This window comes from Siniperca chuatsi, linkage group LG3 (assembly GCF_020085105.1).
Source record: "Siniperca chuatsi isolate FFG_IHB_CAS linkage group LG3, ASM2008510v1, whole genome shotgun sequence".
Classification (NCBI taxonomy): Eukaryota; Metazoa; Chordata; class Actinopteri; order Centrarchiformes; family Sinipercidae; genus Siniperca; species Siniperca chuatsi.
In genome coordinates this window covers 28,896,639-28,921,919 of record NC_058044.1, presented here as the reverse complement: position 1 = coordinate 28,921,919, position 25,281 = coordinate 28,896,639, and the positions used below count along the sequence as shown (strand labels likewise).

The 25,281-nt window shown below is 41.0% G+C and overlaps 1 protein-coding gene across 4 annotated transcripts in view; it reads right to left on the bottom strand.

Annotated features, from left to right (window-relative positions):
- Window positions 1–25,281, bottom strand: part of rptor (regulatory associated protein of MTOR, complex 1) — a 187,686-nt gene that overhangs the window by 91,360 nt on the left and 71,045 nt on the right. For all 4 annotated transcript variants that reach the window (XM_044188784.1, XM_044188787.1, XM_044188788.1 and 1 more), the window contains exon 7: window positions 15,127–15,302. In XM_044188784.1, the coding sequence (XP_044044719.1) occupies window positions 15,127–15,302 (176 nt within the window). The remainder of the gene's footprint in view (window positions 1–15,126; window positions 15,303–25,281) is intronic.

Sequence of the window (25,281 nt, the reverse complement as noted above, 5' to 3'; positions counted from 1 at the left end):
TGTCTGTAGAAACTAGACAATTTGAACCTGACTTGAATTTGACAGAACACATTAATATAATTCAATTGGCTGAAATTGTATAGTTACATGGTCAAAGCTACTCTTTGCTATTTACACTTCCACATTCAGCCCATCATGTGGGGTGATGGTTATCGGGTATTGGTAGTTGAGTTTTCTACACCAACAACTGAAGCCACCATTACGCCTGGAGGAGAATTTAAGTTCTAAGAGGATAGAAGTCATGCATGGATTGGGAAATGTGTATCCAACAACTGATCCACCCTGACTGGGACGTAAGCCATGGCACTCACATTCAAAGGTTCTTCCTGATGCAGGAGAATAATGAGATCCCACATGACACCAATGTGACTTACTGTCTCTTTAAAGAACAGCACAGGCCCTGAGTGTGCCCGGCACTCAAGGAACAAAGAGGAGGAAGGATGTAACCAGGACAACTTGTTCTAAAGTCTTAATGATCAGCAACTTTCTGGATGCAAGCCATGATGCACAAAATCTATATTGGTATGTGCCAGCACTTTGCTGTCAGGTGTATCATTGTTACCCCCAATATAATGCAATCCAAGACTGTTCTGCGTTTACTTTTGAATTTCAATTGAACCACAGATTAAATATTTTGTTGATGTTTTTGTCTGTATTTGCTGCAAAAGGGATATGGTGAATCCCAGGACATAAACAGAGATGATTAACTAAAAATGGAGTCTGGCAGAAACAGACAGACGGGCCAAAGTAAACAGAGCACACACTAAGCAGGAGGTTGCATCAGGGAGAGCGTGTTTCCACCCAATCCCTGTGCTGGGAGATGTGAAATCCCTCAGGCGAAGATAGGAGGAGGGAGCGAAGAGAAAGGAAAGTGAAGGAGAGGACAGGAGCATTTGGCAGTATTTGGTCACAACAGTATCTATAGTAATCCTGATCCACAACCTCCCTTAGAAAAAGCCATGTTTGTGCTCCAAAATGATCAAAAGCAGACTATAACATTCTGATCACTCACTGTGACTACAAGAAGTGATTCTACGAGTGATTATAATCATAGTATATGAACTTAAACCCTAAATGATTTCCCTCTGGCTTGTTTGTTTTTTCTAATACCAAAACTATGAATCCACCACAGCAAGTGGTTATGTTTACTGCTGAGCGATGAGACAACGGAACCAAAAGTAAATCTTTAAAATGGAAAATGTGTTGTCTAGTGTGTGATACTGCTGTAAGAAGATGCAAATGATGTTTAAAATGGGTATCAATCTATTGGCATGCAGCCAGCAGCTTAACTTCATCCCTGTGACGAACTCAAGAAGGGAATCAGACAGGGATGCAGCTGCGTGCATGTTTCATTCCATAGACCTCAGTGCATTTCTACAGGATAAATGTAAATCTTTATTCTAAACAGCAAAGCAGGATGAAAAACTGCATTCTACAAGCCAAGACCAGATCCTGCGTCACTCTGAGGCTGAATGGTTTCAATGAGTTGTGGGTTCAGTGGAGACAGCTTTTACCAACGCTTGAGCAGCATCCCCTGGACTCACCTAAAACCCACTGGTCTTTGCATAATATCTGCTGAATGACTCAATTCAACCTAGTATTTGCTAATTAAAAAGGTGCATTTACACCATCACCGTCAAAAGGAATTAACAATAATTCATCTTAGCCATGACTCATGCTTGGAAAACAATTCTAAAAAGCATCCGTCAGCCAGAGGTGACAGGGAGAGAATAGTGAAAAGGCTGGACGCCATTTTCTTTTAGGATTTTCTAGTCAACCACTAATTCAATGCATGAACCACATTATGTGAAAAATCTATAAATATTCAATGATCAGTTTTGTGCCAAAAAAGAAAGTGTAAGGATCACCAAAGTAAAACTGCTAATTACTCTGCTAGTTTAGTTTACATTTGGCTAATTGTCCATCTTGCTTCCCTGTCAATCACACTTTTGCACATATTTAGGGCCCAATTTTAATCATGCAATCTCAACAACAAGGGCAAAGTGGTAGGTCTTGGGTGCACGGACTGTGTGGGCATCTCCAAGCGCACCTACTACTTTGGTTCATGTATGTGCAGCAGTGCAAAAGGGCGTGGCTGAAGTGGAATATAGATCAGAGGGTGCGGTGATTACGGTAATAAATATGCTCTCAGCCAGTCACATCACTGGTCACACCGCTCTGAAACAGCTGTGCCAGTCACAAAGAAGCATGACAACAACAGCTCAACAAATGGAAAGACGCTTCTTCAGGAAATCTTATTGTTGTAAAATCATATTGTTGTTGTATAATAAAAAATGTTAATGAAGCCATTTTTATGACCGCGTTAATCCAATGTTAATGTCAGTTTACATTCTACTGTATGTCACGTCATAAATGGGCACATCATATCGTAAAATGTGCCAGCACCTTTGCACCCTAATGCATTACAAGAATAACACATGAAGCGCAACTTTTGCTTAAAAAAAAAAAAAAAAAGTTGGAGAGAAGGCAAAGACACGCAGGATTAATGAGCAGCTGTAATCCAACGTCTCCAGCATAAGCAGGCAGAATACCGAGTCAAAACGGACCCGCCTGATGTGTGTAGAGGCCTGTGTGGATATTTTGTAGCAGCCTGGTGTCCTGTGCATGTGATTTAATGAAGGGAAACATGGTACTACACCCGATATAATAGACACTCAATAGTTTACTCAATAGTGAGCAGTAATTTGCGATTTCAGACACTTATGAATATTGTGACATCAAAATGACATCCAAGTGTTGCAAGACTGTTCATTTCTATAAAATGCGACACATTGCATCTATGCAATGGACACTACTTTGCACTGTCGGAATTTTTTAGGGCAAAACACGGTGTGTAAATTTCACACATTCGAACGCTCAAATAAAACGGCGAATAGTAAATACAGTGCATTATGTGGCAAACAGGTAGTGATCTCGGACATATACTACTAGCAGCTCTGTGAGGCTGTACTATACTTAGGCACAGCAGTGCTTTGAGCTAAATGCTAACGTCAGCGTACTAACATGCTCACAGTGACAATGTTAACACACTGATGTTTAGCAGGTGATGTTTACAGCGTTTACCATCTTTGTTTAGCGCATGGCTAATTAGCATTAAAAAAAAGTACAGTCGAGGCTGATGGGAATGCCATTAGTTAATCAATTGATCATTGGGATCCATGATTGTCTGTACAAAATTTCATGGTAATCGATCCGATATTTGTTGAGATAATTCAGTCTGGACCAAAGTGGTGAACCAACCGACATTGCCGTCTCTAGAGCCAAGTCTGCTAGTGGGCAAAATACTGGACTCCAAATTGCTCCCTTTGGTGTGTGAGTGTGTGCGACCTTGAACATAGTGACATGTAAAGCACTCTGAGTGGTCGGAAGACTAGAAAGGTATACAAGTAACAATCCATGTACCATTTAGCACAGGCAATGTGTTTCAGTAGAAAATACAGTCATCCTTTTCAAATACGACTCTGGGACAAACCTGTCCTTCCAACTAAAATGTGTGGACTGAGTTATGTCTTGAAGTAAGAGACAAAACAAGAGGAAGTGGGATTTTAAACCAATATGAAGCCGATAAAAGATACCCAGGAAATGGATGGTAGAGGTGAGACATACTTTCGGTACGGATTATCTCACCTCTAACTGTTTTGAAAGCGAGCTTTTTTGTTGTGACAACTAGTCAAAGTTCCCGAACTTTGAGATGCACCAAAAACTATGGCTGGCGAACTAAATGTTCCTGGAAGAAGAGAACACGGGAAGATAAGTGGACAGAAGTACAGGAGGGCTGGAGGGCAGAGATGGAGAGGAAATTGAGGGATTATTACAAACAGAGAGCAAGGTGACCAAACTTTAATTGGATTGGTGAATAAAAGAGAGCGAGTGTGTGGCCGCTGGGAGGAGAGGGTAGGAGTGGGCATGTACATATTAAACTTTGAGGAGGGAAATGAAGTGGATCTTGTGTGAGCAAACTACTATACTGCTGGTGGGTGGAGGAGGAGGAACGGGAGGAGCAGAGTGTCTCCACTGGTCCCTGCAGAGCCAGCTGTCTTCTACACCTCATTACTCCTTCAATCAGCCTTCCTTTCCCAAGTCACCATTTTTATCAGTCATGTCCTGGAGGGACTGCTGAGTGGGCTCAAATCTAATCTGCTCTGTCACTGACCTACAATGTACATGAGATATATCATGAGATATATCACACAGTGTGTTCTATGAAATCATCTAAATTGTAAATATGACAAATACTGTTTGTGTGCAGAAATGTATGATTAGGAGAAGTTCTTACTATTCCTTCATTTCCTACATCTGTTGTCCTCTTAACATAATAATTAACAATAGCTACATCATGGCAGTTAGCACTATTATCATACACTGTATATTTAGGTTTCAATCTAAGGCAGATTTACTGTATGTATTCTCTGAGACGGCAGAACAGCTGCACGTGTTGGTGAGGTGACCTTGGGATCCTGCGGTTTTAAAATACATGCTGAAAATCTAATGAGGAATAGTTTGAACATAGGACGGTGTAGTCCCTCATTCGTCCAGGAGTGTTCTATCATAGAAAAGGTTTCAGTCGTAGTCATCTGCACACTGTTTTCAGAATCAAGACGTTTCGGCTCCCATCCGGAAGTCATTCTCAATTGTGAAGAAATGGGACGGGAATTGAAAATTTAAGCTACTCTGTGTTAGATAAGACAATCTGGACAATTCCCAAATTTGTCTTTTTATACTCCTTAAATTGTAGCTTGCTCCTTTGCAGAGGACAGCAGCTGTGGTCAACTTTTTCAGTATCAAGGTTTCTCTCCTCTTTTCTCTCTCTCTCCTGTCTTTACCCAGGACATTGTGTCAGTTGGCTCCTGTCGATGCTTCATCCAGATGTCTCTAAACTGGGTCCTTGTACTCAAGGAGACTTTGCTCCATCTTTGCGTATAACGATTCTAATATCATGTGTGGTCTACAATTCACTTCCACATCCTCGCTTAGCATCTCTTGTCTTGTTTCTTGACAACCGCGTGTATATGTCGTCTGTTCGAGTTTTTGTGGTCCAGGTCCAGGACTGGCAACACCTGGAAGTTGTTTGATGTCTTTATATACATAAATATATATATATTTATGTATATATATATATCTCCATATTGTAATTCCACAATTGTTGTTGTCCACTCTAGATATAAAACATCAATTATCTGTCCATCCTGGAAGAGGGATCCCTCCTCTGTTGCTTTTCTTGAGGTTTGTCCCTTTTTTCCCTGTTAAATGGATTTTTGGACGGTTTTTCCTTATCCAAACTAAAGGTCTAAGGTTAGAGGGTGTCACATGTTAATTGATGTACAGATTGTAAAGCCCTTTGAGGCAAATTTGTGATTGTGATGTTGGGCTTTGAATAAAGTTGACTTGACATGGACTTGACTAGAATGCAGAGCAGTTACAATAGATTCCAATGGTGACCCACAGTCAGGTCAAAAAGAATGTTACAGAACATATTAGACTGTTTTCCCATAACAGAGCTAAATACACTACTTTATTGTTGCTCTATTGCCTCCTCAGAGCTCTAATGCTCCACCAGAAGTAGAGTTTTGATTAACTGGCATAATGACGACTGCTCGGAACATACAAACAGTGGAAAAGTGGATTATCCTTCAGGAACAGTTTGAGAAGTTTTAATGGAATCCATTGTAATTCCTGCCCTCTGCGAAAGTAGCCTGATAATCAGACTGAAAGGGCGGTTTGGTTTCACTTTATTCACTTAGCCTGGCATCATATTAATGTTGGACAGGTTCTGGTTGGGGATTTTGTTTTGTCTTGCCCTAACCAAACAGTAACGAGTGGTGTGTTCGTCCCAGCTGACGCTGTGGTAGCGGTTGTTAAGAACAGTTAACTTGACATTCTTAACAATGATTGAAGAAATATGCCAATTTAAGAGTTGTAGTCGACTTACAACAACTTGTACAGCTGCCTATCCACACTTGTTGCCGTTTTCTGTTGTCATTACTGTTGCTACTTTCCATAGAGCTATGTAGTTAGCTAGCGCTATAGGAAGATGATGTCGCCATTCTTAATCCTGCCTACAAAGCTGTAACTGGTCGACTGTTTCTCCAAACCGAGGAAACAGTCATCAATGAGCACAACATAAGACCTATTTGAATTGTTGAACAAATCAGAGATGTGAACGGAGATTCAGAGGCCTGGAACTACAGTCCTGCAAAGGACAAAGCTGCGAAAATGTCAAAGCCTCATTTCAAGCCTACAGTCAGTGAGTATTTGATACTGATACATGGCAAAAATCTTGCTGCTAATGAACACAATACAATGTCTTCACTTCAAAATGAAAAATGGTCTGTATGCGTAACATTTATTTTGTAGGAGAATGTATGTATAAAGACTACGAGAACAAAAGAATATTTGCATTTCAACTGCTTCTTCCCAAATTTCTCATTGTTATACAAGCTGCTCATTAGGCGGCAGCAGGCTCCTAAGCTCCCAGTACAATGGTTTCTGTTTCAAATGAAAATGATTAATGTGTTTTTTTTTTTCATCATTAAGAAGCGAAATGTGAAGATTGAGAGGGTCCTGCCTGATCAGCATAGAAACATGCTTCATTACTGCTATCGCTTAAAATTAACATAAAAGTGTAGTGCTAGTGGTATATAGGACACATTATGCTAATTAAAAGACATTTCCTGAACATGCAGGGGTGTTGACCTTGCATTAGAGCACAGTTCAGTTAAAGGAAAACTCCACCCTAAAGAATTCAGGTTATTTTCTATAACATCACGCAGCTTTATTTTAAAATAAGTTTCACTTCCAGCTGAACAGCATAGAGAAACTGTAGCGATGATGTCACCTAGAGACAAATCCTGGAGCAGCTCCGACAGTGAATAATGGAACAACTGTTGAGACTGTATGACAGCAGCAATGGTGATTTTAATGGGATAGGAGCACATTTGACTGACTCACAGCTGTAAGCCTGACATTCAAATGAAACTCATTTGGATATATAGTAATCAGCAGATGTCACCTAATGACATTAGGTATATTTCGGTAGACTATAGTGTATGTCTGTAGAGACTGATTTAACTGTCCAAAACAACCTGAATATGATCAGGTGATTTAATTGGGTATACATTCAGTGGCTGTATTTAATTCATATATATAGACGGGTGACAAATTAAAAGGAATATATATACAATAAAGAGATGTTACATACAGGGCACGAGTGGCCACCAGTTCAACACCTATGGAAGATTTCTGAGTGACATGTTAAGACAGCGCTCTCCACCACCATCATCAAAACACCAAATGAGGGAATGTTTCTTTGGAAACATGGTTTTCATCCCTCCAGTAGAGTTCTGAATCTATGCCAAAAGGCACTGAACCATTGTTGGTGATAGTACATCACCCATCTGTCTGTTTTTAACTCTGTACAAAAAGTTGCTGGTGCGTCACCTTTTTTCTGGTTTTATTCATTCTATGGCGCACCATGGATAATTCACAATTCTTGTTCAATCCGTTCACATTTGCTGGACATTAATGGAAAGGCTGAACATATGTAAAATGGGAAACGTGGACAGCTTATAAAACCCATCAGAAAAGGCACTACTAAAACCACTGTATAAAACTGGAATGTTTTGACTGTAATGAAAATATTTGAACTCACTCACACTGGTGTGAGAGAGCCGAGCTATCTGATTTTACTATCAGTATGTATATATGATGCTGCTCTCTTAAAATCCACAGAGGTCTCTAGAAAGTAGTCAGCTAAGGCATATGCACTGTTATATAAGTTTCCTCTGTAGCTCACCCTACATCAAAAGACAAGAGGGGAAGATGCACGCTGAATGAAAGGAATACAAGATGTGGTCATGTGAGCCCTCGCTACTCAATTTCCATTCAAATCTCTTCCGTGCTCCCGCCCTTGAAGGCTCACATACTGTTTACAGCACATACATGAAGATAATGGGATGCTACTTCAGGTCAGCATTGTACCTGTCAAAGCTGAGCAGCAAGGCTGAAAGATTTACATGTACGTATCATCAGCAGCATTGACGGCATATATACACTGCCTGTGTGTAAGTGCATGCATGATTATTCACATACATGGAGGAAAGAAACACAGCCCCCCAGTGGCAGGGTTAGCATGTGTAGAGCTGGTGGTATTGGTGTGATATTGAAGAGCCTGAAGCAGACACTTGCTGAGGAGTTGGCTCAGCCTGCTTTGCATTCCACAGAGATTCATCACTGCTGCCTGATTCTTCCCTAAAGGGCCGAATTACCAAGGTGCTGCACCCTCACATCCGCCTGGCTGTGATGGTACAGGTTCCTCCTAGATAGCCTTTATAGTCTTCATGAGTGTCCAAATTTGGCCTGTTAAGAGTCTACAACCACATTTGCTCTAGGAGGCTGTTCTGTACACAGTGGTGCTTTGATTTAAATGCTAATGTAAGCATGCTCACTCATTTTAAAATGACAAGCAGGTCATGTTACCTTGGTCACCATCTTAGTTAAGCACATTTTACCATTTGCTGATTACAACTAACCACACAGTACAACTAAGGCTGACATTAGTTTTGCAGGTATTTGGTCATAAGCCAAAGTATTGGAGAAAGTGAAATTTTGACCTGATCTAGGAGGCTGTTCTGTGCACAGTGGATGGTACCAATTGTACCATCAGACTGACTGACATTGCTGATCCAACAGCATGGATAAAAATGTGATACGCACCCTGAGCTTTTACTCCTTCATCTGTTGTTTGTTTTTCTTCCTTACCCCGCAAACCCCTGGTGCCATCCTGTTCCCTCCCTCTCTATTTTCAGATGCTGACCTCCTCTATCCCTCCCCATCCATCGCAGCGGTGGGGAAATCCCTTGAAGATGGCGCTCCATCAGTAATGATTTTCTGCTCAGCTGAGCAATGAAAGGTACAGATGCACTCACTCTGCCTTGCTCTCCCCAACTCATTCTCTCTCTCTGTAAACCCCATCATCCATCCCGCAATGCATCTCATTAAAGTTTTAAAGCCAAGGTAAGCCGGCACATCAGTGAATCCCTCCACCCGCCCACTCTAACCCTGCCAAACTCCACCCCATCCCTTCCTCATTTTCTCACAGTTTCTGACTCTGGCGCTGTGTGAAATTAAGGAGAAGACAACTCAGCATGTCTTTATTTAGAAAATAATAAGCGAACAGGAGAGACGGGTGGTGAGAGGGAGCTGCAGCATCTTTGGAGACTCGTGAAGAGTTCCAGGTCCGAGCGAAAGCTGGAGGGCAGGTTGATGTAGATGGAGGCCGCAGCTGGTATGTTTAATCTGGTGGGTGAGGTTCCTCGAGCACTGGGACTATTCTCAATCAAATTGTTATTCTCTACCAAACCTGGCAGGAGGACACTGAACGGCAGCTGTATATTATGCCTGGATTATGGTCATTTCTATAACATAGTGTAACAGTAGCACAAGTAGAGAAGACTCAAATTCAGTGAACTCAGTTACACAATATCTAAAGTTTGTGAGCGTTAGCTACCATTAGTCACCATAAGCTACTAGTCATACCAGACCAAGAAAGGGTGCCTGTTACTGCTCATGAATTAAACTTTTATTAAGAAGAATGTGTTATTTCTTCTTTCAAAAGTTACATACTGTAGTCTTTTTGAATTTACGGTGAATACCAAAAATGAATGATTGGATTGGATTTGTGGCACGCATCTTTTATAGACATACAACATGAACGTAGATATATATTTTTTGTTGTTCAGATGAATTTGTATTTATTCTATTTTTATATTGTGTTCTTTCCATGTTTAAATAAAGGCTGAATTAATTAATAAATAAATGAGTAATACATTTGAATATTCTCTTTTGATGCATTGGTGTTCATGTAACATTTATGCTAAACAAGCTTATCAAACTCAACTGAGCTATGTCAGGAAATTTCATATATAATGCATGACAAAATTTCCCCTAATTCATTACCGACCAACAAGTTAAATTCATTTATACACACCACTGAAGCTTGACCTTACCGGGTCATTAATAGGAAGGATCAGTCCAAACTTTCCCCTGCAAGCCACAACATCCATTTTTTGAGGCAGAGGGTACTAAGGAATAGTTCAGTCAATATTATACAGCAGGCTTTTAGCAACTTGTTCTCCGAAATGGAATGTTGGTAAGGGGTATCAATATTAATGGCATAATACTGAGACCTCATTATGCTGAAGGTCATGGCGGGATGTGGATTTAGAGCGGAGGAAGATAAACGAAACTCTTCGAAACATTCGACTAGCTGTAGGACACCTCCTGAAGGCAACCTGTCATTCTCACTTACACACTTTAAAAAAAAAGTTATCCGCCTCTTTCAAATTCTTTGTTGAAAATGTGTTAAATCATCCCTGTGACTTTTAGTGTGTGCAAAGTGACTTAAATCATTAAAATGCAAAAAACTGTGTGGGTAAGTAATGATTTATGGCACCAAAGGGACTTTGTACACTGCAGATAGAAACTGTATCTGAGCAGGTCGTGTAATGCATGGAAGATGAGGTGCTCACCTGCATTTTCTGGATATCACATAACAAGAAATCTCTTTAAAACCAGTGGGTGATGATTGTGTGTGGAATTGTGTGTACAAAAGTAAAGAATAATAAAGTTAATAATAATGTGTCAGAGCTCACACTAGTTTTGCTGCTGCCTAACTCCAGTGTAAAACTGATCTATACAAAAAATTCACTCTCAGCTTTAAAAATCCTCTGAAAAGGACACACACACGTGTTAGTAATAACAGCAACAATGACTTTGTTCTATCCAAGTGTCCCAGTAAGCCATGACAGTGTGCCATACCCGGACCTTGAAATCAAAGCAGCTACATGGAATTCAGCCATTATTAATTGTATTATTTACACCTGTGCTTTTCCTACTGTGACATATGAAAATGTCTTTCTGTGAAAAAGGCGTATAGAACAGAACCGAAGGGAAAAAAGAAGTCTGACTGCTCGCGTTGCTTGCCCTGTTGGACTCCAATATTGCCACATCTCTAGATCTCAGAAAAAGTTTAAAAATGATTTGATAACTGATAGAAACGATAGCCAAAACTACAAAAGTAAGACATTGCTTAAATTTATTTTAAAGTATTATACAAAAGTTTGTGATGTAGTGACAACCCATAGGGCTAGCTAGTGAACTACTGTAGTTGGCAAGCTAACCACTAACACGCTAGCCAGCCAGGTAGTGATGGGCAAAGCACTTCTTTTTAGTGTACTGAATCATTAGAATCAGTTCATTTAAAAAAGATTTGTTCAAAAGATTCTTTCACCAAGTTGTTCAGTGCTTGAACGGAGCTCCGACTGTGTAGTCCCACTCACTGAACTGAAACATGGCCGAAAGCGTTAGGGAGGGAGGGTGAGGGGTGGGCTTAAGCAACTCAGGAGTTGTCTATGACTCACGTTCACTGTGTACGTTCAGTGAACGAACCACTGAACAAGCACTGTTTCCTTGCAGTGAAAGGATCTGAGACAGTCTCAGCCACCCATTTTTTCACATTGCAGGTTTCCCCACGCATTGTAAACTACGAAAGGTGGTGAGATTTTAAAAAAATTTGGAGATTGTCAAATGTAACCTAGCTGATTTTAAATGTATTCGAAATTTAATGAGTACAGATGGAGCACTTTTGTTTATGCACTCTATGATACTATCCCATCTCATATTGTGCCACAACCTGGTCTCAGGCAAGCAACACAACAATGCAACCATTCAGTAAACTCTATAAACAAACACTAAACATATTGGATAAAAAATCTAATTCTGTTCTCTTTTTAAAACAGTAACGTTATATATGCGTGTGTGTGTGTGTGTGTGTGTGTGTGTGTGTGCGCGTGCAGCACTGCGTGCAGTAACGTTAAATGTTAGCCTATGCATATAATATCAATCTTGATAATGTCATATCTGGATTGCAGTCCAAGACCAATGATGTTGAATCATTGCAGCTAAATTTTAGCAACCTGAATCAGTTGAGAGCTCAACTGTACTGGCTGAGAAATGAACGGCTCGTTTCAGCAAGTGATTCAATTAAGTTTGTTCACCCAAAAGTTTTGTTCTTATGAACGAAACGTTCGCAAACGACACAGCACTACCAGCCAGGAACATGCTAGCGCTAGTTAGTCGCAAAAGCTCTCCAAGCTAGCTGGATTTCTATCGGTTTTTATTAGCTGTCCGCTTAATACAAGTTAGCAAGCCAGCTAGCTTGGTCACTAGCAAGACAATAAGTTCACAGTTAATTCAAGGAGACATATTTGCATTTCACTGTTTTAAATAGTGGTCTGACCGGGCGTTCACAGTGTTGGAGTTTCTGGTGAGTCCGGTGTTCGGTCAGAGGCAGAGCGGAACACACTGGAGACTGGAGAGACACACTTCCATACACACGGTTGGTGCGTGACTAAGAATCTGACCAAGCATTCAAAGCCAACTTTTGATACTTTTGACACTTTTTGATACTTGTTGCTACTGACAAATTTCAATTGATACTGAAAAAGAGAGGTTTGATACCAAACCCCAAGACATTTGATGGCCTAATTTACCTCTCTAATCAGCTCTCAGTTCTGTCAGAAATAACAGCCCCTACATACAGGATGTGGAGTTACAGTACATGTGTATGTGGAACATGAATAAAATATCTGTCTGTGTGTGTGTGTGTGTGTGTGTGTGTGTGCGCGCGTTTTGTGTTGACAGGGGATCGGAGGTGATGCAATCACCTTTGCCTGGATGTGGAAGCCCCACATGCTCAGCGTGCCTCACACACAGTTGACTGGCTGACGCAGCCCACACGCTCCCGTGGTTTAGCTCGAAGCTCCATCAGTACAGTCCCCTGAATGATGCATCATGCTGCATTTACATCAGGCCACTGTATCAGCCAAGTCTCCCAAATGAACACATTCTGCCTGAATATCTTTAAGCTATTTTACTAAAGCGTCCTCTGCAGGAATCATCATCCTCGCATCACTGTGGATGATGTTGGTTTACATTTTACATCATAGCTGAATATTTCTCATCATAGCTGAATACTGAGCAGGGTCGGAGCTCAGAGGAATGTTTGCTCTCTGCACAGAACACGTAATTGTGTCCTCAGAGTGCCCAAGCAGTGATCCAACCTGCCACTAACAGGCTTTATAAATTCATGACTGACACACGGTCTGCTGCATGGTCAAAGGGAAAATATGTGTTCTTTTGTGTGAATATTACAGAGAAATAAAGCATTATCTAGCAGAAATTCATCCACAATCTTAAAATAACTTTACAAAATGATGAAAACTGATGATGACCTCATAGTAATTATAATAATCTTATAATAAACATTCCTTTTTGGAAACATACAGCTGAATTGTGGTCAAGAGACACAGGTAGGTAAGGATAGGTAAGCCACAGCAAGACTGAACTGATTCTGAGCAGAAAAGTTATTCAAATTCTTCCAAAGTAGAACATTACTTTTACACTTTATTACCTGCTGAGAAAGACCATAACCATACAGCTCCTGTGGATACATTTTAAGTTTGGGTTTAAATGTTAACAGTTAGGTGACAAAAAGCTATCCCATTACTTCAGTATTCATTTATCCCATATACTGAGTATACCATCTCAGGGCTCCAGACTGCGAACATTTTTGGAGACAGTGCTACAAAATTTTATAACTAGGATCACCAGTGCGACTTGCAAATATTCCCCCCGTTTTTGTTTTGTTTGTTTTTTTAAACCTTCATCGTATATCATGTGAAACACCAGAGGGAGCGAAAATTGGTGTGTTTGTGTCAGCATGTATTACTCATGTTGTGGGGACATAAATCTGTTTACAGTCACATTGTGGGGACTGTGTGTGTGTGTGTGTGTGTGTGTGTGTGTGTGTGTACCTGTGTCTGGTCTGTAAGTGCTCTCGCTTGGGCCTTTGGTGACAATGAAACAAACTATCGATTCGTTTTTCGAAAGAAAACATCATTCAGACCTCTTGAGCAGCCCATTATACAAAACAAGAGAGGGACGCGTCACCAGCCCACCTCCTCCTCAAGATCCTCAATACCAGTTCAACTGTTAGTCAAGGTTTTGCAGCTGAAGACGTAAGACAGAAGACAACAGGGATAAGATAAGCAAGGTTTGGGTTTAGCAAGCTGGCTATTTAGCTATATCGGGTCCCTTTTGTTGAAACATGTTCAACTTCTCATAAAGTCGATGCGCTCGTCAATGTCACTTTTCGTGAGCCAACCAATCACAGCCTGGACAGGGCGGGACATTATAAAGAGGAAATGTGAAATTTCGAAAATGTTGAACTCATTGTTAAGCATGAATGGTTATGGTTATTGACAAGGTAGTACTTAACAAATTAGAGACTAACCGCCGATGTAGACCATTTGTCTTGCACAAGGATTTAATAAAGGGACAAAACCTACAAAAATTATAAATGTTGGTTGTGTGTTTCTTAAACTGCTGTATTGTCCAACTGTAATTAATACTAGTGGCAGGCTATATAGTATACTATTATATGAAATTATAATGAATATACTAACATTATATAATTAATATAATACTGACATTATACTATCATATTAACATTACACTATTTATTCCATGTTATAATATTCTGCTAATACACCGAAAGTTACTCATCCAGGTTGTGGACAGTGCATCTGCAGTGGACAGTAGATTTAGCCAGAGCCAGGATGTCAGTGCCATTGTGCCAACATGTGCTCCTTTTAGTCAGCCACCTTCCCCATGTTATATTTTACATCTATTTTACTGAAGGTATTGTTATAAATATTGTTCAGAAATCTTGTTTAGGCTACATAAACTGTGGTGAGGGTTTTGTGGGTGGTGGTGTATCGCCGGGTTATATCAATTACCAAAGCATTTATCAGTAATACATTTAAGATGGAAAAATATAAATGTGTTGTATTGCATGTCAACTTAAGTGATGCTCCTAAATTTTGTGCTGGTGCTCCTAAAATTTTCAGTAGGGAGAACCAGTGCTACTTGTGGAAACAGTTAGTCTGGAGCCCTGAATCTAGAATTCCTCGATTCTGACTTTTAATGCATAGTAAGAAACTGTGTTGTGGCAGAGAGAAGGGAAAGAAAGTGTGAGAGAAACATTACCATCGGAGGGCGATCTTGATGGGCGTGGTGAGGCAGGAGGTGAAGAGGTCGGCTGGGAGGTCGGGGTTCATGGGCAGCAGCTCGCTGGCCTCGCAGGCAGCCAGCTGGATGCAGTTCTTCATGGAGGGCGGCAGGGGCATCTGGGCGAGTGGGTGGCTGGGATTGATGGCTGCCACCTGAACAGACAAAACATGACAGTGTTTCTTTACATTCAACGACCACCTGAGCCACATCTAGAGATAGGTAAACATAACTACAATTTGTCAGTGTGAACGAACAATTACGTTGAAAATTTCAGGAGACATTTTAAAGCTGCAACAGACCCCCAATTAAATTATCAAGCTGCTCCATAACCTGACCTCTTGTCTGGGAAAATGTAGGACAGATGGACAGAAAGAGAAGAGTTGGGTGACAGACAATCTGAATTTAAAGAGGTGAAACTTGTTTGCGGTCAGTGTTTAGGTCTGACAGAGGACACAGCAGACACAAACGTGGAGAGCATCCCTTTGTGAAAGCCCCATTTGGTGACACACATTTTCTAAATGGCAGCAGCTTTGCTCAAACCTATTTTTCAAAAAATGTGTTTCACTTCGACAGTGCTGACTGCTTGATGGTTTTTCTTGTTAGCGCTGGTATTACACTGCACCCGGAAAGTATTCACAGCGCTTCACTTTTTCCACATTTTGTTATGTTACAGCCTTATTCCAAAATTGATAAAATTCATTATTTTCCTCAAAATTCTACAAACAATACCCCATAATGACAACGTGAAAGAAGTTTGTTTGAAATCTTTGCAAATGTATTTAAAATAAAAAACGAAAAAAATCACATTTACATAAGTATTGTACATTTATAAAATTGAGCTCAGGTGCATCCTGTTTCCACTGATCATACTTGAGATGTTTCTACAACTTGATTGGAGTTTACCTGTGGTAAATTCAGATGATTGGACAAGATTTGGAAAGGCACACACCAGTCTATATAAAGGTCCCACAGTTAACAGTGTATGTCAGAGCACAAACCAAGCCATGAAGTCTAAGGAATTGTCTGTAGACCTCCGAGACAGGAATGTATCAAGGCACAGATCTGGGGAAGGGTACAGAAACATTTCTGCAGCATTGAAGGTCCCACTGAGCACAGTGGCCTCCATCATCTGTAAATGGAATACGTTTGGAACCACCGGGACTCTTCCTAGAGCTGGCCGCCCGGCTAAACTGAGCGATCGGGGGAGAAGGGCCTTAGTCAGGGAGGTGACCAAGAACCTGATGGTCACTCTGACAGAGCCCCAGCGTTTCTCTGCGGAGAGAGGAGAACCTTCCAGAAGAACAACATCTCTGCAGCACTCCACCAATCAGGCCTGTGCGGTAGAGGGGCCAGACGGAAGCCACTCCTCAGTAAAAGGCACATGACAGCCCGCCTGGAGTTTGCCAAAAGGCACCCGAAGGACTCTCAGACCATGAGAAACAAAATTCTCTGGTCTGATGAAACAAAGATTGAACTCTTTGGCCTGAATGGCAAGCGTCATGTCTGGAGGAAACCAGGCACCGCTCATCACCTGGCCAACACCATCCCTACAGTGAAGCATGGTGGTGGCAGCATCATGTTGTGGGGATGTTTTTCAGCGGCAGGAACTGGGAGACTGGTCAGGATCGAGGGAAAGATGAATGCAGCAATGTACAGAGACATCCTTGATGAAAACCTGCTCCAGAGCGCTCTGGACCTCAGACTGGGGCGAAGGTTCATCTTCCAACAGGACAACGACCCTAAGCTCACAGCCAAGATAACAGAGTGGCTACGGGACAACTTTGTGAATGTCCCAGAGTGGCCCAGCCAGAGCCCAGACTTGAACCCGAATGAACATCTCTGGAGAGATCTGAACATGGCTGTGCACCGACGCTCCCCATCCAACCAGATGGAGCTTGAGAGGTCCTGCAACGAAGATTGGGAGAAACTCCCCAAAAATAGGTGTGCCAAGCTTGTAGCATCAGCCTCAGAAAGACTTGAGGCTGTAAATGGTGCCAAAAGTGCTTTAACAAAGTATTGAGCAAAGGCTGTGAATACTTATGTACATGTGAATTTTTGTTTTGTTTTTTATATTTAATACATTTGCAAAGGTTTCAAACAAACTTCTTTCACGTTGTCATTATGGGGTATTGTTTGCAGAATTTTGAGGAAAATAATGAATTTAATCCGTTTTGGAATAAGGCTGTAACATAACAAAATGTGGAAAAAGTGAAGCGCTGTGAATACTTTCTGGATGCACTGTATAGTGGCTAGAGATTGAAATTAGCATCGTCACAAAGGCAAAATTCTGGTATTGTGGTGGTACTAGGAGTTAGAGTTAAGACACAGCAACAGGATGATGAGCTGAAGACCAGATAAGACATGAAATGAAAGGTCAGACACAGACTAAAGAGTAGCAGAGCTCCTGACTGACACAGAAAGAAATGTAGACAAAGACAACTTAGAAAAGAAGGAGACGTCTTTGGCATCTCGATACTTGAAGTAAAAACTAATCTGAAGTCCAAGTGTTAGTTTGTGCAAATGTCCAGCAATGGCAACAGGTGAAGGCATGAGCACCCTGTTACCACCTACACAAGCCTGCTCTAACTGTTGTCATTATTGTTGCAAGCTGTTTGTACTTGTCAGATTTGGCATCATCTCGTCGCTCCCAGAAAACTTTTCTACAAAGGCAAATCTACTATTCATTTGATCACTAGTCGACTTTCGGCATCAGACTCCACTGAGACCAGAAATTCATCCATTTTTCACAGAGTGAATTCATTCTCATTTAAAAGTATTGTATTTATTATCGGCTGAACCTTGTCCACCATAGAGATGTTTTCTTCATAAGCTGCTGTGTAGTGGGTACCACTCTGAAACTGAAACATGGAGTTGGGAAAACACAAAAAGAAAAATCTCACCAAAAACTGAAACAAACAGAGTTCAACTTTTTGCTTCTGTTATGGACAGCATGAGATGAGCAATAAAAGTAGTTTTTTTAAATTTTGTTTTCCCTCTGTTGCATAAAAACAGGAGGAAAATTTGATTGCAGAAGATAAATATCTGTGCTTTTTGCAGGTTTGCCACCTTGTGTTTCCAGGCAAAACAACAGAATTGACGCACTGCCTGAGACATTTTGAGAACATAATGATAATGTGATAGTTTATCGATCCCAGTGAGGAAATTTTCCTCTTGCTTGCCCCCTTAGCAGGCGGTCTTCAGTGGTAAACATCCCTCTTGTCTATTCTTAAGACAGAATTAGCATGTTATTTCCACACTCTGGGACGGCTCAGTCAATACTTGCAAATATAAAAAAATGGAGGAGGCTTGCATATGATGTAAAACTTTAATTATATTTGGAGCTCTTGACTATTTATGTGCTCATTGTGCTGTTGTACTGATATGTTTGCCGGGAGTTCAATATGGTTTCTGTCTTTTGCTGAGTAGACTTTAATGAGCTGTGGGTCTTAATGGAGGCAGCAATCCTAGACTTCCCTTTATCATCGCTGACTGCTATGGGTTGTTGCTTTCATTTGCAGCTCTGCCTAATTTTAGTAAGAAATTAGAAAGAGAGATTATTATATTATTATTATTGCCTCTTTTCTGCAAAATACAGTCCAGACGCTTGGTTCTCTTTCCGTGTCTACACAATTTAACATCACAGTTTCACAGGCTCTTATTTTGGAAGGGGGAAAAAAGCTAAATAAAATGAAACCTAAAACTAACCCGATCACACCTCCAGGAATCGAGAAATTAGAGCCAACTGAAACTGGATTAAGATTCAAAGATTTTTAGAGTAAATATGTTTGACATTTCATTGGCCAGTGTTTGGTCTCCAGTTGCATTGACTCCCAATCTTTTTTGTGTCAGCCCAGCTTTTGAGAAAAATGTATTTTAATGCCCCCATCTCCCAACATACACCTAAACACACACACACACACAAACAGAAAAAAAGGATTACAACGGATTTCAACTTTTCTGAAGTTTTCTCCATATTTTAATTCAAATCCCTTTGGCATTTGTCTTAAATAGTAGTTTACATGCACAATGAACATCAAACAATTTCACTGTCAGGTAGGCATGTCCCAAGCCGATCCAAATGATCAGTATCGGAGCTGATAAGGGCATGTTTTAATGCATCGGCTTTATTTTAGCCGATCAAATGCCGATCCTTTCTTTATTGAACTCTTCTGTGTTTTGTCCACCTCAGCCTGCTAATGTTGCAGCACTGCTGTCCTTTACAGCAGCAGGGGTCTGAGGTGCAGCATTTCACTGCACATCAAAGTGAAAGTTAAGAGTGTGTGAATGTGAAGACACTCCACTCAGTAACATGACTTAACAACCACGAGTATACAGAGTGTTTCTGTAGTTCCAACAATTCCAACAGAGTGATACCTCTTCTCTCTAGCTGATCACTTCATGACAATTTCAGGAGACGTGTTCTCACAGCTCATAAACAGCTCATAAACTAAGGTGCATCAGATTTAGTAGTCTACAGTTGTTATTTGAATGTTTCAGATACATATTTAATCAACATTTAGGCAAATATAAGTATCGAATCTAACTCGGCATCAGCAGATTCCCAATATTAAAGGACTCGGATTGGGATCAGGGCCAAAAAAGCTTGATCGAGACATCCTTACTGTCAGGGCTTCCCACATTTTATTGCTTCACCTGAATGAAGTCTAAGAAATTATTACTTTTTCAAGGAAACATTAAGCTTCAGGAAGAAAGGGCAGAGGTGCTAGTATATCACAAGGCGAAGGCCATATATTTAATGAGGCAATTGTTAACAATGTCATCTAGTTACTAAAGTAATCGCAAGACAAGGCCTATCACGATATGTCGAATTTAGCTCATCAAGTGACAGGGATTTATTGATTGATCACATCAAACGTTTGCTTTATGGTAATTAGTCAGAGCAGCATGTCAGCACGTAAGTGTCGGGAAAAGAAAAACCTTCTGAGTGGGAAGTGTGGGGAAAAAACTCACCGCATAAGCAGAGGAGAGCAGACAGTGCTGCTGGTCATACACTGGGCTGTCTTATAATCACTAGCTGGACACGTTTTACCCGGTAGAGTCTGAGAAAGCGAGCCACGTTCTATTTTCTTGCCTGGAGGAGTCAGAGTTGGTTCATCATCTGCTTTACGTTTACTTGACAGATCTTTCACAAGCTTTCACAAACACTTTCTCCATGCACATGTACCACCAAAGCATATATTTTCAGCATTCTCCGCCCCCCAGTTTGGCAACCACTGCATCAGAGGAACTGGATTCAATATGTGACCGACAAACTGGGGTATTATTTGGATTTTATATGACTGTGATCATATATTGCACACCTGGCCTTGCTCACTGTAGATAAGCATGTCGGTATAAATTGCAAACTGTTGCCGTAAGACCTCTTGAAGAGCTGTAGACACCCTGAACAGCTGTTTACTGCAGCGGAAAATGTTGCTTCAAGTGCTAAAACTCTTTCTGTGTTTGCAAACACTTGTGGGGCTACGGGCACGAAGGCTGAGCAGGAGGAGAGAGTGAGAAATCTTCTGGCACTGAGTGGTAGAATACACTAAAAGCCCTGGCAATCAATCTACACTGTCAAAAGAACACAAGCAATCATATGAACACGCACAGACATATAGCCTAAGAACATACACAGACAAGGTACATATATGGTCGACCCTCCAAACAACTTAAACACAAGCACAAACACAGCAGTAACACAGCAGAGCTCGTGGAAGGAAGCTACTCCGTGGGCCTCCCAGCTTACTGTGTGCTGTAGCTCAGCATCTGACGCAAGTTGGGGTAAACCCACACGGCCTGAGGCGAGCACTGAGGGGACGTGCCAGGCTTTCTGCACCCAGAGGGTGAGCCGAGTCAATTAGAGGATGAGACAAGAAAACAAATACAACTAAATGATCCAGCAGACTGCCCGGGAAACAAAACAGGAAAAGAATGCCTAATTCCTACTGTAGGCCTAGAAAATGTTTGAAAAAAAGCAACAAAAAAGATCTGTATTTTATTCATAAAACTGACATGACCTGATTCAAATGTTCAATCCGGTTTCCAGTTCAGCTAATCAAACTGCAAAAAAAAAAAAAGCTTGTGATGTGGCACTGTAGATTTATGTAATGCCTCCCTACTCCTATATATACTGCACAGCCTTCCTGCTCTCTGCTAGTCCAATAACTCATTAGCTGACTCTATAATAAGTGGTGGAAGAAAGGCAGCAGCAGCTAAAGCTCAGATCTCAGTGTGAGACATTATGTATTTACAGAACCTCTCTTTAAGGAGCTCTGCACACACATGAATAAATCATGATATGAAAAATACAGAAGAATAGTCTTAATTAATGGAGGAAAGCATGATACGTTTGTAACTGCGCATGTGTCTTTTTTCTATCCACGTGCATATTTCATTTCGCTTTGAAAAGCTCGCAGGCGTGAGTAGGTGCCTGATTGTTGCTGTGCACATCTGTGCCAATCTTCTTGTAACATAATTCCTCTTCTCTCTCTCTAATGAGGAAAATGTCGACTCGCTCGCAGAGGCAGACACCACAAACAAAGCAGCGTGCGTTTCTAAAGCCTCTCGTTGTGTCAACCTAAGAGGTACATTGTCTCCTGAAAGAAATTTGGAGGAAGTGTGTGACGGCGTGCTGCAGTAATCCTAACGGTAAATACGACAACATTGCCAGCAGAAGCTGATTAATGCCAAGCATCCACTGTAATTATCACATTAGCATATTGTAATCTCGCAAATTACCATGAAAATCACCATGACAGCTTTCTTTTCTCCCTCTTCCACTGGAGATATCAGGGTACAATTTAATTGCTGAGAATTCCTTTTATTTTTTTATTTTTTTAAGTGACACTAATTTATGAGACTAATCCCACAGGGGAGGAGGATTTCGGATGTAAAAACACACACAATCACAGCAGAAAAGGACAGTCGTGCACGTGCACGCCGGGCAACCAAAATGCACCTCTAGTCAAGCAATAAATTTTACAGCCGCGCATTAATTATTGATTAAAATGATAGAAGGAGCCGGTGGAGGCTTAATGTGAGCATCCTGGAAATGCCGGCAACACAAACACCTAACCTACAACACACACAAGCTCTCACAGTCCAGCGTGTCCTGGCTGTGAGTGCTGCAGGGTACACACACACACACACACACACACCTCTTTCCGCCCCGCAGCTAATGCAGTGAGCATGTTTGCTGAGTGCACGCAGGAAGTGATGAGATATTTAAAAGGAAGCAGGTGGCCCTACAATAGAGCACTCAGAGCACACACACACACACACACACACACACACACAGATAGACTGACTAACTGACTGAATGGTCTGCAGGAGGAGGTTGATATGGTGCTGTGGAGGAGTGATAAAACACCTCCTCCGCCTTTCATATCTTCCCTTCAGCCGTCTCCTTCATGCTCTTGTCTGCATCACCAAATAATACAGTCCCTGGTGAGGTCAGGCCCGTCATGCTATGTGGAACGGGTGCATGGTGCATATGTCAACAGTGTGCATTTAAAAATGGCTGAAAAAAAGTATGTGTGTGTCGTTGTTGTATGAATCCACTTGTGCATGCACATGGGTGGTCGCACCAGCGGGATGCGGGAGCAGGAGCACGTGGGCGAGGTGGGGGACTCCCTGCCTGGATCATCTCCTGCATGATTAAAAAGTCTGTAGAAGTCATCGCCTCTCTCTTTATATTCCATTTATTCCATTACCCCTCCCCATTATACACTTCCTGATGAGTAGGTGAGAAGGGCAAGGACTCAGGCGGAAAAGTGAAATGCTTATGGACGTTATGCAGCTTCCCCTGCACTTAACTGGGGGACTTCCTCAGTTAAACCCTGAAGCTCCCACCTTTAAATAAATGCTTTTTGTGCAATGATGCAGCTAATACATTTGTACGCAGTACACAGTATGTCCTGCTATGAAAAAGTGACTGATCAAGTGTTTGTCCATTCTTGCGTCAGCCACGCAGCATCTCTCAGCTGACGATAATCATAGCCACTTCACAGGCTTTACTCCCAGGCCTTAAGGCTAAGGTTTGACAAGAATTACACTCAACTGACAACAGACAGCAGTAGCTAAAACTTTTATCTTGGCTATAGCCTTGTGAGAACCCCAAGTGGCCCATTACTCAGTAACCCCTGAACAAACCAGCTACAAGAATGAGGAGTTCGTGCCCCCAGCACTTCCTCTTGGGCTGTTTAAACTCACTACTTCTAGTCCTTCGTGAAAGCCTACCGTGCTCTGATTTTTGGACCGTCAATTCACTTTCAATATGCAGCACTAAAAAGTCAAAGCTCAGTTTGTAAATTGTGAGCTGTCGGTATTGTTGCTTTTAAAAATGTGTTGCGATTCCTAAGTATAGTTCCAGGAATATTTTGAGAAAAACCTTTACTAAATCAGTCATTTGACCCCAACCCTTACTGTGTTTTGCCACCCATGTACTTCACTGACAGGTGAGCTTCCTGGCTGCTGTTGTTTCTCTTAGGTTGAAAAAGTCTCATATACCCAATTACACTTTCATTAATCGACCAGTAGAGGGCAAAATAACTTCAAAACAAGCTGACAGCCATAACATATTATCAACTTAAAAACTTGTTATGGTCAAAGTCTTAGCAAACAACCGCCTACAGGAAGACACAGTGTGTTTGATGCGACTATACTTTTCAGCAGCAGCGCTGGTGTACCAGCAGTTTTACACCTGAACATCTGGACCTGTAGTTCGAGCCCAACTTGCACCACATAGGGTCAAGAAAGGTAACAGTTTAGATGCAGATGTAGATATGCTGATGGGTGCCACCTATAAACAAAGAAAGCACTGGGTGCAGTTTTGACACTTGGACCACCTACAAGGTGATTGTTGATTTGATTGTTACATCTGATTTGTTTTTCTTAATTTTTTCTATAGCGGCTGTTTGTGTCTTTGTATTTCAGGTTTTGATGTTTGCTATAAGAAAATTAGCCAACAGAAAATTAGCAATGTAGGTTGACTAAGCTCTGTCTTTGGTGCTGAATATATAAATTAAAACATTAGCCACTATTGAAATTAATTTACATCTCATTCACATACTGGACAGGTGGCTATATTTCTCTAATATTTCACTTGTCTGATAATCGATTAATTTTCAAAATGTTGGTATTTCAGAGCCAAAGGCTGTACATTTCTACTAGAGTAATTTTCTATTATATAATATAACAAAAATATATTATTATATTTTATATAATACACGAGCTTCTTGATCTTAGCTAACAGGTGGTGTAGGTATTAAACGTAAAATCTCAAAACCACACACAAAGAAAACAGACGCTATTGAAAAGAACAGATTGAAGCTCTATCACTCATTGTCCGGAGGGGGTGCAAGTCAAGTTAAACTTGCAGAAGCTATTACACTAAATATGCTACTAAATGTGAACGAGTGAGTTTGTGAGTGAATTAAAAGCCAGATCCATGAGGTTCTTTGCATCTGATAAAGAGAAACCATTGTCTGTTTGTTGGAGAATATTTGGTTTTAACCTGGATAATGACTAGTAAGCAGCTTGTCTAAGGGTAAAATGCCTCCCCAAACTAAGAAGAAATCATTTTTTTCAAATATGGACCATGGGAAGAATAAAAATACAAGAATAAAAAATAAATCTATGTAGCTGATCTACTTTGACAAATAACTACAGTGAACAAACTCAAAATATATGGTGCAAAGGCTGAAACTTTTTCATGAATAATTGAGATGAATGACAGCGCCATCTCATTAGGGATTCACATAACATGCCATAGCCGGGAGACAGAAAGAGAGAGAAAATGATGAAGCGGTGAGGGGACTGGGGCTGGTAGTGGTGTGTGTTTGTGGCGGGGTGGCGGGTTGCACTCCCAAGACTAAACCAAAACTATGATTTAGAGCCAGCTGCCCATTTGATCTGAACCACAGCACTGAGGACATCCTTGATTTTTCAGAGAGGATTTTTCAGAGAGAATCATGACTCGACACTTACTGACACCACTTAGGTCTCCTTTATAAACAGTATATATGACTGTGTTTGAGAGAGTTTGAGTGTATATATGAGTGACAAATGACCCACTTTGTCACTAATAACTCATAAATACTAGCGGTTCATTTCTCCCTGTTTGCCTGC